At 34.8% G+C, this 17,276-nt stretch overlaps 1 protein-coding gene across 2 annotated transcripts in view; it reads left to right on the top strand.

Annotated features, from left to right (window-relative positions):
- The window catches only part of LOC132706341 (zinc finger FYVE domain-containing protein 9), a 44,979-nt gene extending 31,150 nt beyond the window's left edge, over nt 1-13,829 (top strand). For both annotated transcript variants that reach the window (XM_060677624.1, XM_060677625.1), the window contains exons 13-17: nt 7,948-8,107; nt 8,170-8,410; nt 12,547-12,673; nt 12,733-12,894; nt 13,671-13,829. In XM_060677624.1, the coding sequence (XP_060533607.1) occupies nt 7,948-8,107; nt 8,170-8,410; nt 12,547-12,673; nt 12,733-12,894; nt 13,671-13,829 (849 nt within the window). The remainder of the gene's footprint in view (nt 1-7,947; nt 8,108-8,169; nt 8,411-12,546; nt 12,674-12,732; nt 12,895-13,670) is intronic.
- The last annotated feature ends 3,447 nt before the right edge of the window (nt 13,830-17,276 follow it).

Genomic DNA, 17,276 nt, shown 5'->3' with positions numbered 1-17,276 from the left:
GTGGCATTACATTTTAAATATGATTTCTGGCATATGACCGCCAAGGCTGGCGCGGATGTAGTCCAATCTGGACGTCCAATTTTCGATGACTTTTTCCAACATTTGTGGCCGTATATCGGCAATAACACGGGGAATGTTGTCTTCCAAATGGTCAAGTGTTTGTGACTTATCCACATAGACCAATGGCTTTACATAGCCCCACAGAAAGTAGTCTATCGGTATTAAATCACAAGATCTTGGAGGCCAATTCACAGGTCCAGAACGTGAAATTAGGCGGCCACCAAACGTGTCTTTCAATAAATCGATTGTGGCACGAGCTGTGTGACATGTTGCGCCGTCTTGTTGAAACCACATCTCCTGGACATCATGGTTATTCAATTCAGGAATGAAAGAGTTAGTAATCATAGCTCTATACCGATCACCATTGACTGTAACGTTCTGGCCATCATCGTTTTTGAAGAAGTACCGACCAATGATTCCACCAGACCATAAAGCGCACCAAACAGTCAGTTTTTCTGGATGTAACGGTGTTTCGACATACACTTGAGGATTAGCTTCGCTCCAAATGCGGCAGTTTTGTTTGTTGACGTAGCCATTCAACCAGAAGTGCGCTTCATCGCTAAACAAAATTCGCTTATGAAAATCGGGAACAACGGCAATCTCGTTTTGGGCCCATTCGACAAATCTACGCCTTACTTGATGATCGTTTGGCATCAATTCTTGCACGAGTTGGATTTTGTAAGCACGTAAACCAAGATCCTTCCACAAAATCTTCCATCAAGTGGATGGACACAGATCCAATTCCTGTACTCGATGGCGGATGAACTCATTCGGCTCTTCCTCAATGCTACGCTCTACAGCAGCAATAGCTTCTTCTGTACGCACTGTACGACGTCTGTGGGGATGCGAGTTATCAATAAGAGTAAACGTGACGCGAAAACGTTCCATGGTGAATCGAATTAACTGCTCTGATGGACGATTCTGTCGACGATAAAATGGACGTAGTGCGCGATACGTATTCCGCACAGAACCATTATTTTCGTAATAAAATTGCACAATTTGAAAGCGTTGTTCAGGCGTGAGTCTATTCGTGAAGAATTGCCAAACCAAACTAGGAATATTCCGATACTAATACGAGTAGGTACTCGATACTTTTAATTCGATACCAAGTATTTATAGCATCGAATCAATCTTGCGATACTTACTCGGTATCGAAACAAAAGTACTTGGTATCAAATCGATTCAGCCTCACCATTAAAAAAAAACCGAACGCATCAGACAAACATAATCTCTATCTGATCTATGGTGACGCATTGTCTCGCGCCAGCCAAGCCGAACTGTTCGACTTCACTCGACCGAGCCCGAGACAAAAGCGAGAAAGACGTCCGCCCTTCTTTTTTTTTTTTTTTTCATTGTCAACCAACATAAATTGTCAAACCTACAAGAGATTCCTTACAAATAAGTTTATTTATTGTAATCATCGGCTTATTATTCCAATGTTATCATGGAGTTTTTTGTTTAAAGTACGTGCTTAACGTGAATCAAACGTTTATAATAAAAGTTTTCTTTTCCTTCTTAATTTTGTTTTATTGTCCTTCAACGTTCATTAAAATAAATAAAAAAATAATAAAGTGCTAAAAGTATCGATACTTTATGAGTATTTATTTGAGTAGTATCGAAAAAAGATTTGAGTACTATCGAAATGAGTAGGTATCGATACTTTAAAGGTATCGGAACATCCCCAAACCAAACAGAATAAATCACTTGACAGCTGTTAAATCGGTCACCATCTTGAACAGTAATGCCAACTTAAAGTTCTATACATCGAAAATAATAACCCTGTATAAAAATATATACGGCAATTATGTACATATCGTTAAAAAGGGCCCAATAAGTGCGATTCTAATAGCGTACCATATTTCAAATGGGCCATATAAACTTCGAAACAACCATATTTTTTCAACAAGGTTTTTATTGCCTTTTAATTATTCTCTGCAAACGTTTCGTCGGACTACACAAAGTCACAGATATGTAATTTATTTTTCAAAAACGGTGGCGTCCCTTTTTTTTGCGAAAAAATATTTAGTGTTATGATTAACCCGACAATTATGTTCAAGCGAAGACGAGGTGACTTTTTAAAAACTTTATTTTCAAAATACAATCGAAAATTAAGAGTTTCTGCAGCAGCAGTTACAACAAGAATAATCATATTACTTAAAACTAAGACTTTATAGGTTCGTATCCGAAAAGCTGACAATGTGAATCTCGGTGAATGCGGTCTCTTCATAGTACCATCGTGGCCAAATGCTGACATCGTAGATCTCACGGTATCCTATCCTTATTACGTAGAATCATTGTACATAACTCCTCCCTCCTCAAGAAGCAAACATAATGGAATGAGTTTGCTCCGGCTGATTGGATTTATTGGGTTCGGATTGATTTTGTGAATATTGAGCGTGTCGCAGAACAATGTCTGAAAAAATATTTATTTTCTTTTGGGAATTGTTGCCTAGAATTGATTCAAATTCGTCCGGATTTAATTCAGGTCATTCTTCGGCATTTTCCAAGAATTTCTCTATAGTTTCGTTCGCGTCACCGGGTTCATTAGTCGAAGATAAAGTTTCCAAGTTGTTAAGGTCAATGTTTTCGCTAGTATCTACGGGGTTTCGCGAAAGTGCGTCTGCGGCTTGGTTTTTCTTTCCTTTTTGATATTTTAAAATACAATCAAACTCTTCGAGTTTGAGGCGCCAGTGAATTAAGCGACTATTTGGTTCTTTTAAAGTTGAAAGCCAGATTAAGGGTTTATGGTCCGTGAGGACAGAGAACTTTTGTCCAAACAAATATGGTCTAAAGTATTTACAACCAAATACAATTGCTAGCAGTTCCTTCTCGATGGTCGAATAGTTTATTTCCGCGGGGTTTAACGTTCTCGATGCATAACTAATTGGGTGACCATTTTGCGATAATATTGCTCCAATAGCATAATTTGATGCATCAGTTGTTAATTCGAAAGGTTTGGTAAAATCGGGGTACGCAAGTACTGGTTCTGATGTTAGTATATTATATATATATATATATATATATATATATATATATATATATATATATATATATATATATATATATATATATATATATATATATATATATATATATATATATATATATATATATATATATATATATATATATATATATATTCTCACGTATTGATTCACGGATGGAAAAATGTGATGACACTATATTCCGGGATATCATCCGTTCGCTCGTTGAACTCCGACTGGAATCCTGCATCCGACTGGAATCCTGCAGACGTTTCGCCAAAATCTCACTTGGCATCTTCAATGCTCGCGCTCCGAAAACACTTCGAATATATATATATATATATATATATATATATATATATATATATATATATATATATATATATATATATATATATATATATATATATATATATATATATATATACATATATATATATATATATATATATATATATATATATATATATATATATATATATATATATATATATATATATATATATATATATATATATATATATATATATATATATATATATATATATATATATACAATATTGGAAATAATCCACAAATTCTTTAGAGTGTATTGCTTTCTGGTTTTTCTTTAGGCATTGAGTTGATGGTTTGGTGATATTCGCAAAATTTTGTATAAATTGTTTAATTTCTTTTTGTGTACGGGGTATCGCGAATTTTTGAATGGCCTCGATCTTTTTCGGGTTTGATTGGATGCCTCCTGGTGTTACTACGTGCCCTAAAAATTCGATTTCTTTTCTTAGCAACTCGCATTTGTCCTGTTGAATTTTTAATTTTGCATCGCGTAATTTCGAAAATACAAGGCGCAAATTTTGAATGTGTTCCTGCAAGCCTGTACTAAAAATAATTATGTCGTCGATATAGACCATACAAATTTTATTCTGAAAATCTTTAAGGACCTCGTCCATAACGCGTTGAAAAGTACTCGGCGCATTTTTCAATCCAAATGGCATTCGCAAATGTCCGTTTTCCACGGAAAACACTGTTTTTTCTATCGAATTTTGTGCCATCTCGATCTGGTGAAAAAGAAAAGAAAAGAATTTTGAAAATATTTATTTTTATCGAATTTTTTTATGGTTTCGAAAGAATATATTTCGAATGATTCCTGTATAAAAGATTCTACGGGAATTGGTTGCAACAAGGTCGTGTTAATGGTTTTATCTGTGTAGTTTTGTATTTCAACGGGTGCGAATCCGTTTCTCGCGTGGGATAGTGTTCTAGGAATAAACAAGTTATTTATTTCAGTAGGTGGTACTAAAATATCGCCTTCAAAAACGCTAACTGGCAAATTCTTCATAATTTTCTCATGAGAGTTTATCCGAAAATGAAAATTTTGAATCTGCGGGTTCGCGGGACTTAAAAGGAATTTGAATTGTTTTATTCGAAAGTATTTTGTTATTTAAGTCAATATTTAAATTCATTTTCATCAAATCAGTTAATCCAATAACACCATCGAAAAAGTCGTGAAAATCGAAAAGGATAAAATCGATTTCGTAATCGATACCAAACTCTGTAAGTAAAGCTATAGTAGCTTCAAATTGAGTGTTTCGGCTGCCTACGGCTGTTTTTATAGTATTTTGTGCATTATAAATACAATTCGAAAAATATTGTTCAGCAATAATAGGTTTTAATACTGATCTATTACTACCAGTATCTATTAATGATTTAATATTTAAAGAGTTAATTTGCAAGTAAGGAAGGGGGTTATACGAAGATACGTTTATTTCAATTAAGTTGGGGTTTCTTCTTGGCTGGTTTCGCAAAAATTTTTGGGATACGTCTAAGTGTTGATTGCTTTGATTTGCTAATTGACATTGTATTGATTCATCGATTGTCTCAAAATATTCTTGAGGAAAATAATTTTCAAAACACGGGGCAAAATAATCTAAGTTATCCTCAGAGTCTTGGTTGTCGAAGTTCGTCACGTCATTTGAATGTAATTCTTTAAAGACAAAGTTATTTCGCGTGTTTGGGTTCGATCGGAAATAATCGTTTTGGTTTCGATATTGGTCTCGTCTTATGGAAGGTGTCCTAGACGTTGTCGACATAGGTTCAGGTTTGGGCAAATCTCGTGGGTTTGTTTCTCCGGGCTTAAATACATTTTTTGGTTTACCGAAAACTTAACTGTTGGTAAAGTATTTATGAGGCGGTAGTTGTCTGGGCCTTACGTCAACTGGGCCAGTTGGAAACATTTTTTGTGGGGGCTTAAAGCAATTTTGATTAAAAGGTTGGTGACCGAATCGCATTAAGTTACCAAATTGTGCGGGGTTACTAAATTGCTGATTTGGAAATTGAGCGAGATTGGGTGGTACAAACGCATTATTGCTAAACGGTCTTTGATAAAAATTTTGAAGGTGTTGATTTGTCGGTGCACTGTTTAAATTTTGGAAGTTCGGTTTTTGAGATTTATAAGGCTCGTTCAGAGTCCCATACAATCTTTCAAAATTTTCGAATTCATTTACATATGCCATGGCGTCTTCGAGACTTTGCGGTGGTTTTAAATGCATATTGTTTTTTAAGACGCCTGTGCACCATGCGATAAATGTATTTAGGGCGGTTTGATCATAATGTTTAATATATGAAAGCTTTTCTTCCGGTGTATATTTAGACTCCTTACTTATACGCTGTGCAATGTCGCTCCTTAATAATTGAAGTCTACTTCCAAAATTTATCAAGTGTTCGTTTTTATTGGGCCTAGTCCTAACTAATTCTTGGAATAAACAATTCAGATCTCGGCGATCGGAAAAACACTGAGTCAATGCATCTTTCAATGCTTTCCAATTACTAATTTCTGTGCGATTACCTACTAGAACTGCGGCTCTGCCTACCAGTTTTTCCTGGATACATTCAAAAATATGTTTATTTAATTCCGAATTTGCAAGGGAAGCGTAACCATTAATTAAGCTTTCGCATCTGTTGATAAACTTATTTAAGGTATTGCTATCACCTTCGTAAGGTTGAATGTTTTGCAATTTTGATTTAAATAAACTCCAATTTACTTGTTCTGTCATTTTTTCTGATATTTTTTTTTCACTAAACGTTAGATTTTTGAAAATTTCACTAATTTCAGATTCTACGTCACTACTTAATGCTTTGAAATATTCGCAGCTTGTTTTTGATTCACAATTTAACATCAAAAATTGATCGATTAAAAAAAAATTATTTCCGTAACTACTTGACGTCCGATACGTCTTGCCTAAAATTATCCCTATTAAAAGCCTTACCGGAGGATCTTAAAGGGGCGAAAGGAAAAAAATCGCACTTACGGTATTCCCTTCCCTGATTCTTTGTTGCACACTGCATACGCCAACAAGTTCTTTGGATTGCGCTGTAGCGGTTGAAACCACTCCTCAGAGTAGCCTAATTCGGTAAGTGTCACTTTTCCGCACGATGCGACGTACACACACGAATTGTCTCTGCTTTTTAGTTTTCCGAATTCCGAGGGCACAATCCTACTGACTGCACCAATTATGTTCAAGCGAAGACGAGGTGACTTTTTAAAAACTTTATTTTCAAAATACAATCGAAAATTAAGAGTTTCTGCAGCAGCAGTTACAACAAGAATAATCATATTACTTAAAACTAAGACTTTATAGGTTCGTATCCGAAAAGCTGACAATGTGAATCTCACGGTCTCTTCATAGTACCATCGTGGCCAAATGCTGACATCGTAGATCTCACGGTGTCCTATCCTTATTACGTAGAAATCATTGTACATAACTCGACACCGATTAGCAACCTACATTATACATTTTCTTTTTTCAATCGTCTGCAAAAAGTTGTGCTAGATAATCTGTAATAGTTTTGCCGTTAGTTTTGGTTAGTATACTACTATTTACAAATCTTCTAAGGAATCATTATTTATATAAATCACATCTAGACACTTCATTAAACCCGCTACTATGTTTATTTATTTATTTTTTCAAATTGTTTCTCATTGTCAACAGTATCCAGACAAATTTTCACCTAATTAAACTCTATATCCGAGACAAAAAATTTTGTTTTGCTATTGATCAGGTCCTACGTTTATTAAAAAATCGTTAAATTTTTTTGCTAAAACATGATTATCTGTTTTTATTTCTTTCCAATTATATTTGTCTTTAATTTCGTTAACAATTGTCCAAGCACTTTTACTTTTATTATCTGAATATTCTAGACGATTTACTTATACTTTTCTTACCTTCTTTTAGTAAATTTCCATGTTCTTTCTTTTTTTGAAAATACAATTCTTTATAACGACACCCAAGGGTTTTCATTACATAAAATATATCTAACTTATTTTAACATTATCTGCCAATTAAAACACCCCCGAAAGCAACCCCACACTTGTCATTTTCTTACATTCAAAACATCGCTGACCACATATCATAATGTAATGTCAAAACCAGATTTACCACTTGTCGAGAAAATCTCTCAACCTCTGTGATTCGTCAAAGCCAAAGTTTTGTTTGATTAGTTTCCAGCAGTCCATGCATATGGGTGTCAAAGAAAAGAACATGAAAGAGCCTTAGGACTACGACAAATAAACTCATCAGCTTATTCGATAAAACTAGAATTCTTGCACGTAATCAATTTTTAACCAAAGAAAAATTTTACGAATATGGGAATCAGTCACCCAACCCAACCGTCGTAGCAGGAATCGAAAATATATAAATAATAATTTTGACATCATTTATATGGCACGCCACAGTCAGTTTGAAATTTTATTATACTTAGTACCTCGGGTTTGGCCATTTAAATTTCAACGAAATCAATTAACAATAGAAGTAGTTTCCAACTTATCGTCCCAGATGGACGGTCAATGTCCTACTTGATTGCAGTTTTCAAATTCGGTCAAAAACGATAACCACGTTTTTTTTTTGAGGTTATGAAATCGTTGAGCACCGCCGAGGACCACATCTTGGCGTTCGCCGGCAATTTCAGCCCCGACGCCGACTCCCACCTGGTGTGCATCCAAGACACCCAGAACAACGAGAACAGTTACGCCACCCACGCCATCAACATCCACAACAAACCCAGAAAAGGTGTCGGCGGTTACGGGATGAGCGGGGCCCAGGTTTTTATCGCGTCGTTTGCCATTTTTCAGTTACCGGGGCGAGTTTCATCATCTTCAACGGCGCCTTAAAACCATCCAGCGGCCTAACGGCCAAATCAAACATCGTCGAGGACGGTCTTATGATTCAAGTGTTGCCCGAGCACATGGCCCAAATACGGGACAGCTTGCGCGCTATGAAGGACCACAGAATCGCTTGCGGGTGCGTGGACGCCGCCTCCGACGAGACCGTTAGCATCGTCTGGGGCGAAAACGACGTCGATTTTAACGTGGGGTGAGCAGAACCGAGCAGTAGTTCAAATGTCCCGTCGATAGGTTTGCCGTTCTAAATTAATATCTCTAGCTTGCTATGCGAAAGCGTTTGTTAATAAGTTTTCAAGAGTTTCTTTTTGAGATGTTTCCGGTTTTTTTTTAATAATTTTCGAAAACATGTCCATATTTTGGAAACAAAAATAATGGTTTTGGACATGAATAACATCTTGAATTGTTCCAGTTATTGGATTAATATGCTATTGTGCACTCAAATATGTCTATAACACGAAAGTATTGTGCCTAATATCTTAATTGGTATTTTGGACGGTTGGGTTGGATTGTTATATATATGTCCGATTATCTTCCAGTCGCCATTGATCTCTATCCATCCACAGATTTTCTTCTCGGTTTCTCTCCCGTATTTTATCCTCTCTTTTTTTATGCGGCGGCATCCGGTTTATAACTGGTTTGGGTAATCTGTTTTCATCCATCCGATCTGGATATCCTCCACTATCGTCTTCTTTACTTCCACTGATTCCCTGGATCCTTTCCTTTTGTATTCTCTAGAGTCTTGATCATGATTGTTAGCCAGCTTTCTGCCCTACGCAATACGTAATTAATACTATTATAGATTCGATGTTTGTTCGCTTTCGACATATTTCTGTCCCCAGCAGACATTTCCTTTTTTTTAACAATTTTCGAAAACATTTCTGTATTTTGGAAAAAATTATTTTTTGTACAAAAGAATTTTGAACTAAACAAACACACTGGAACGGGCGCTTTGTTTTATATATGCAACCCGTTATTATCCAGTGGAATTTCTTTCCCAAAAATTGGCTAAAACATGGATAATTAAATCAAAGATTTCAAAAAATAATAGACCGACAATATATTTCATCAGCTTTTAAATTTTGTCATTCATGTAAATGTTAAAATTTCTTTAATATACATAATTAGACAATCAAAAATTAAAACATTGAAAAATGAACCAAACTTATAAAGGTAGGAAATAAACATTGTACAATTTATATGCAGAATTTTCATTGCATATTTTAATAAGTAGTATACTTAGATATGTTACTTTGTAATCTGATTCTACTTTAATTCCTCTATCAAAAACTCTGTCTGGGAACTGGTCCGAGTCTGTTTATCGTTTCTTGAAGGTGTAATCATATTAAAATGTTTATGTTTTACTCCCATGATTTCCTGGATCCTTTAGTTTCTTTTCAAAAATCCATTTTAATTGTTTTTGACCTCACTTCCTTATGTTTCATACTATTATAAATTCGATGCTTGTTCCCTTTCGACATATTTCTGTCCCGAGCAGTAGTTCAAATGTACCCTTGGTAGGTTTGCCGGTCTAAACCAATATTTCTAGTTTGATGTGCGGAGGCGCTTGTTTAATAAATTTAACATTTATATGAATGACAATTTAAAAACTCATAAAATAAATTGTCGGCCAATTATTTTTTGAAATCTTTGATTTTATTATCCATGTTTCAACCAATTTGGTTATTACCTATTATTAAAAATCATTTAGCTCCGCTTTTCTTTGACATTAATGGGTACGAGTGAGACTGAAATTTCACTATATAACGGGATGCATATATAAAACAAAGCGCCTGTTGCAGTGTGTTTGTTTAGTTCAATGATAACAAAATTATTTTATACAAAAAATATGTTTTTCCAAAATACTTATTAAAAGTATGCAATATTATGCAACAAGTGCAGTAAACGGCATTTGACTCGCCAGTTTTTAATAAACGAGTGAGTTAAAAAGTTTATCGAACGTGTTGCATGCTATACTTTATCTACGAGCGTTAGTTTTTGGGAAATATCTCCAAAAACATCCAATTGCTCCCAAATCCGTGCGGTAAAATCCCGGAGATGTCCGAAACTGACGTGGTAAAGTGACACTTCCCGCATGCTAGATCGATCGGTGGGTAATTAGGTATTTCACAGACGGGAGTAGAAAAAATTATTATAACTTAACTTATAAAATATTTTTATAAGTAGTATACTTAGATGTTGCTGATTATTTTTTAATTCCTCTATCAAAAAGTTTAGTACTGCTAATTGCTTGTTTTTTTCCATTAACCCTTTGTTTTAAACTCTTTTGTCTCCATAGGTTGATCTTATTTAAAAAAAAAAACAAAAAAAAAACATGGCTAGGGACAGCTTTGTTCGACTGTAAAACGTTCTAGAACGGTGAATGCACTTCAACTATTCTGTAACTCTAATTTTTTAAACCCGAGAAAAGATAAGAATCTTGCAAACCTTAGCAGTGCATGTTGAACGCTCTTTCATCGGAACATCTTTGTTGTAACTTAGGATACTCCCAGGTTCCAAGGCCTTTTTCCGCAAATGTTTGGGAAAATTAAAAACGATAAGGACTGCAGTAGGCTTTAGAAATTCCACTGGCTTCCAATTCTCATGCCTTATGTTCTTGATCCTCGCTTCAAGAATTTCTGGTCGTTTAAAAGGAAATCAAAGAACACAAAGACGCATTTGAGCAAAAAACTTGAATCACTTTTGTATGAAACTGAATATTTAGGTCCTTAGAAAAGACTTTCTTTCACCCAAAGGCCACACAATTTAATACTACCATTTTTACCAGTGTCTTAATTAATCTGTCCAAACAAAGCTAATTCTGAAGATAAAACGCCATGCTCTTGTCCCAGACACTTAAACAGTTGTTTCAAGAGATAGAATATCATTTAACTTGCTACACCGCAAATAATGCTTTTTCGAGCGCTTTTAAGGCAAATAGTAAGGGGTGTTTTTTTTCGATGTATAAAACTTTAAGTTGCAATAAAACAACGATGGATTATTCGATTGACATGAATTTTATTTATTCGAAAGATAATCTTGTGGCATTACATTTTAAATATGATTTCTGGCATATGACCGCCAAGGCTGGCGCGGATGTAGTCCAATCTGGACGCCGAATTTTCGATAATTTTTTCCAACATTTGTGGCCGTAGATCGGCAATAACACGGCGAATGTTGTCTTCCAAATGGTCAAGCGTTTGTGACTTATCCACATAGACCAATGGCTTTACATAGCCCCACAGAAAGTAGTCTAGCGGTGTTAAAATCTTAGAGGCCAATTCACAGGTCCAAAACGTGAAATTAGGCAGTCACCAAATGTGTCTTTCAATAAATCAATTGTGGCACGAGCTGTGTGACATGTTACGCCGTCGTCTTGTTGAAACCACATCTCCTGGACATCATGGTTATTCAATTCAGGAATAGCTCTACACCGATCACCATTGACTGTAACGTTCTGACCATCATCGTTTTTGAAGAAGTACGGACCAATGATTCCACCAGGCCATAAAGCGCACCAAACAGTCAGTTTTTCTGGATGTAACGGTGTTTCGACATACACTTGAGGATTAGTTTCGCTCCAAATGCGGCAGTTTTGTTTGTTGACGTAGCCATTCAACAAGAGGTGCGCTTCATCGCTAAACAAAATTCGCTTATGAAAATCGGGAAAACGGCAATCTCGTTTTGGCCCATTCAACGAATCTACGCCTTACTTGATGATCGTTTGGCTTCAATTCTTGCACGACTTGGATTTTGTAAGCACGTAAACCAAGATCCTTCCGCAAAATCTTCCATAAAGTGGATGGACACAGATCCAATCCAATTCCTGTGCTCGATGGCGGATGGACTCATTCGGGCCTTCCTCAGTGCTACGCTCTACAGCAGCAATAGCTTCTTCTGTACGCACCGTACGGCGTCTCTGGGGATGCGAGTTATCAATAAGAGTAAACGTGGTGCGAAAACGTTCCATGGTTAATCGAATTAACTGCTCTGATGGACGATTTTGTCGACGTAGTGCGCGATACGTATTCAAAATTGCACTATTTGCAAGCGTTGTTCAGGCGTGATTCTATTCATGATGAATTGCCAAACTAAACTGAAAATAAATCACTTGACAGCTGTTAAATCGATCGCCTTCTTGAACAGTAATGCCAACTTAAAATTCTATACATCGAAAAAAAAAGACCCTGTATAATAATATAGAAACAGATATATAGCAACAAAAAAAAAACGTTCCGTATAAAAACGATTTTTTCGGGGTAGGAAGTGTCCAGACGCCACCCTAAATTACCACACATTTTGTTTTTATTGATGTTTGTGCTCTTCCAGCGTAAAATCGCCTGTCGATGAGATGGCGATGGGCGGCATACCGTCCATAAGGGTACACAACGGTAAAGATTACCCGGGTACAAGCGGGAACCGGGTTATGAGATGGACGGAGGTGTTCATAATACAGGTTAGATATCACCAAAGTTTATTTGGGAATGGATGTGGTATAGTGTTCCCGTTTCGCAGAATAGCGAAGAGACTTCGCTTAACCACGACACGGTCGACATATCGAAGCTGTCCGAGAGCATAGCCAAGGCGAGCTGTACCGCGTTGGTCAAGTATTTAGACTTGCTGGTGTCGAACAATTGCCAAAAAATCGCGATCAGAGTCAATTTGGACACCGAAAACGTACGACCTCGACGTTTACAATGATATGAAAGGCCATTAAAAATAAAACATTGGATTTTGTTTAATAAGGCAAGTTTTTGAGGAATACGCATGAATTTCTGAAAAACGAATCAGAATTTCTGGAAAGTAAATCAGAATTTTTGAAAAACAAGTTAAAATTTCAGAAAAAATAGTCTGAATGTCTAAGTTAAATCAAAATTTATGGAAAAGCAAGTCAGAAGTTGTGGAAAATAAATCACAGTTTTTGAAAAGAAGTAGAAATTCTGAAAAATAAGTCAAAGTTTTTAAAAACAAGTAAGAATTCTGGAAAATAAGTCTGTATTTTTTATTTTTTAAAGTCAGAATTTCTTGTCTAATCAAAATTTATGGAAAAGCAAGTAAGGTGTGCAAAATAAAATTTAGAGCTTTGAAAGTTTAAATTGTATTCTGAATTTTCTTTCTTAATTGAGATCGGATTTTGACTTATGTGCATTCAGTTCAACGTATATTTTCTGATTTTAAAATTATATTATAAATACTTAAAAGAGCCAAAGGTACGGTGATAAAAAACAATATTAAACAGTGACAATATTGGTTAAAAAAAAATTCAAATCTAATGTGGAATTCCATTCCATGTCTGATGTGATTCACACCTCTTCTTGACTGCTTTTTTAAAAGTTCTGACTGATATTCTAGAAATTTCGACCTATTCCTCAAAAATTTGCCTAATATTTTATTTTTGAGGACCTTTCGGCGCTTTCGTTGGACGACAACGCTCTTTCAAAAGTAAATTTTAGGTGTCTTATTCGGCGGGAAGTAACGGCGTCAAACTTCCACCTATTTACATGAAAAGTCTGGATAACGAGTTGGTTCCAGTGCTCCACAGGCTGACTGCCAACGGGTTCGGAGATAATGTGATAGTTTTAGAGTTAATTTTTCGGATATTGAACGCGTGAAACTATGCCGAACATGTCGTCCGTCGGGAATAGTTTAGCGTAGTCGTTAATTACGTAAGAGACTTGCACTTAGAGAACAATCGGCCTTAAACCCTTTATATTTTATTTGATTATTGTTTATGTTACAGTATTTGTATTATTTATATTATTATCTATATTGTCAGTAGGGGGCGTACGTCACTTGTAGGTCACCAAACCCTCCGCATTGGACATCGTTTTCCGGATTATCCTCTACTATCCAAAGATCTGGCTGAAACCGTACTAAATTCCCTCTACACGAAAGTTTAAAATTTATTTTATGTTTACATTGTTATATAGTATGTATATTACGTGTTTATTACAAAATATTAAATAAAAATATTTGATTTTTTAATGGCGTTTCTCACTGACGTTTGTTCCTAGCTCTATTTATTTAATTATTAGTAACTACTACTGCTTACAATACGTCTAAAACATTACTCCATTAGAAAGAGATGCTGGAAATCGTTCAAGTAAAATTACAATTTACCAATTACATTGGCAACGTTCTGGAGTAAATTTTGTAATGATTTTGCATTTTTGATAACTAAATATTTGCAATTGATTGGAAGATTTAACCACTGTCGTGACTTCTTTTATTTGGTACACTTAAGTATACCGAACTTATTACCAGATAAGGTAAGGTGGAGCAGATGCTTTTCCCGGGCAATTGCAGAACATGACTGTTAAAATCTTGTTACTTTAAGAAAAAGTGCTGCCATCTATTATTTTATCTCGTACTACCTCTCTAAAACATTGCAGTTATTATATTTGGTTGAATAGTTGTTGCAAATGTCCAAGAATCACTTATAGAGAGCTCATCAGCAAAAATAAATCAATTTATATTTATTGAATCCCCAAATATTTTATTTATATTTTTAAAAATATGTTACCTTTTTAATATTTTTACGCTCTTGCGCGTCATATTTTTGAGTGAGGGGCTAGTGCGCATAAAAATGTGAGCGATACATAGTATCCCCTTGCCCTACATTTTCAGCGACAACTTTTTTAAATTTCAATACCAGCATGGTGAGAAATTACGTTTGCAAAAGTAATAAAGGGAAAGGATATACCGCAGAGTCTTGAGATTGCAATGTCGACAGTAAAATCAGGCTACCCGTGACTATCATCTCTTAAAGGCAAAAGGGAGCAAAAAATGTCTAGCTATGAAAGACCTCAAAACGTTCCTCTATATGATGAAAAACTACCATCAGTACCATGCAAAAATGGGGTTTTGGCCTGTTTCGGAAAGAACTAATACAAAATAAAACTATGTCAGAAAACCACATAAATACTCAGTTTAAAGATGGTAAACCAGAAGAAGACCGGTTTCATAATTTTAAGCATAGGCATAATTTGTCTATTAAAATACCCCGGAGAGAGATTGTGATTTACTTGAAAAAACTGTAATTGAACTTGGTTTGCAAGAACATCCATTACAAATTGGAACCTGAATGAAAGTAGCTTTTGCGCCGAAAATTAGTGGACCTGGACCGCTGAATATCTTTAAAAGTTTAAACGTTTGTGAACAGTAGAATGCTAAAGGTGGATAGAGATAACTGTATTTAAAAACTACCTGTGATAGTCATTTTTGACGGACATGCTAATAATCTTGGAGGAGATGTTATAAACACAGCTATTACGATATTTAAGTTTGCACCTTAAATCACTAAAGGTCAAACTTATTGAATGGCAAAGAAAAAATGTTGAGGTTGTTGTAACGAAGAGTTTGTTTTCCAAGACGATAAGGGCGATATGGGCAGAAACCAGACTCGAAATATTAAGTGGTTTTACTAAAGCGGGGATAGTTCCGTAAAACTTTCTCAACAATTCATTTGATCCAGTAGTTTTTCAATGTTGGCAAAAAAACATAATGTTGCTAAAGTTCATAAACCTGAATCTGACATAAACCAGCCGGCAGGGCCAAGTTCAAGCTCACAAGAAAATATTTCCATAATATCCCAAGAACACGAGACGATTATGATTGTGTCATTCAATAAGTTGTTATTGAAGAAAAGAAAACGCATGTTCTTAGGAGCAGAGGTAGTAACAAGAGCAAAAAAATATCAAAAATGAAAAGTATATTTTTGAGACAGCTCCTAAAGCGTTTGAAACATAAGATATACATATTTTTTTATAATTATTTATTTCCATCAACTTTAATTAATGTTTTTTATTTTAGTTTGTATAGTTTTATGTTCTAACCTTCAAATAAATATTTTTGTAGTAAAAATATTTTAGCATCTTTCGACTTACCCCTAAAATACCGTCTGTCGTTTTATTATTTTTTATAATTAATTAAAGTAGAAGATGACAAATAAAAAATACTTATATGTAGATAGACTAGCCCCGCGTAGAACACAACGCGTTGATAGCAAAAATAATGACATATTTATGCTCTTGTCCTGGACCAGTGGGGCAAGTGTGTAACATGTACTACTGTAATTTGAATAAATAAATATTAGTAATATGTAGGTGGATGATCACAATAATATGACAAACACACGAAAACTCATAAATTTGCAAGAAGTAATTTCTATACTTCAACTATTAAAATTTTCATTGGCACTTGCCTCAACTGAGCTTACAGTAACCGAGTCATGACCCATGTGTATTTTTAGGATATAGAATAAAATATGGCGAATTTAATAATTTTTTTCAATATTGTGTAAATTTTTACCATAAAAGCCGACTAAATTATCATACCATAATCAAGTTTCGACTGTGCTAGATTATAATAAAGAATTTTCAGAATTATTTGAGATTTGAAAATTTTAGTTGCATTTGTAATTAAGAATCCAAGATTCCTATATTCCAGTCTTACTATTTTCGTATGCAACGTAGCCCCAAGGTTATCTATTGTGGAAACTGATGTAACATACAGCAAGAGATTTGAATGTTTAATACTTTGTTCTATGTCATTTATAAATAAAAGAAAAAATGGTGGGCCCAACCTTGATCCCCGGGGCACCCTAGATGTAACAAGAAATGAATCAAGATTATTATTTTTAACTGAAAGATAATAAAAAAAAATAAAATAATAGAGATTTTTTATTTTTTAATAATAATAATAACACATCCTTTTGTAAGATCAGTAAAAGCTGTGGTACATAGGAATTTTCAAGGAAATACTTTGGTACTTATTGTCGATAGTTTGTGAGTAAAGAGATTTAAAATAAGGTTTGGGCTATATTTTTCTCCCCTACTTGATTTTTTTTTCATTGGTCACAATTTTTCAAAACTGCTGTAGATTTTTATAATTTTTTCCCTCAGACAATGATGTAACCCAATTTTTTTAAAAACGATTTCAAATTTCTAACCTCGTATTTTATATCATAAATTATTGCTTGTGCAAATTTTTGTATTTCTTTTTACAAAAATTGTAAAAACCTGTCGGCAAAATAGATTTAACATCCGCAGCTGCTTTCA

The sequence above is a fragment of the Cylas formicarius genome, unplaced genomic scaffold, assembly GCF_029955315.1.
Source record: "Cylas formicarius isolate icCylForm1 unplaced genomic scaffold, icCylForm1.1 PGA_scaffold_8__14_contigs__length_24414737, whole genome shotgun sequence".
Lineage (NCBI taxonomy): Eukaryota > Metazoa > Arthropoda > Insecta > Coleoptera > Brentidae > Cylas > Cylas formicarius.
The sequence above is the reverse complement of the archived record's forward strand: the minus strand, read 5'-3'. Positions and strand labels throughout refer to the sequence as shown.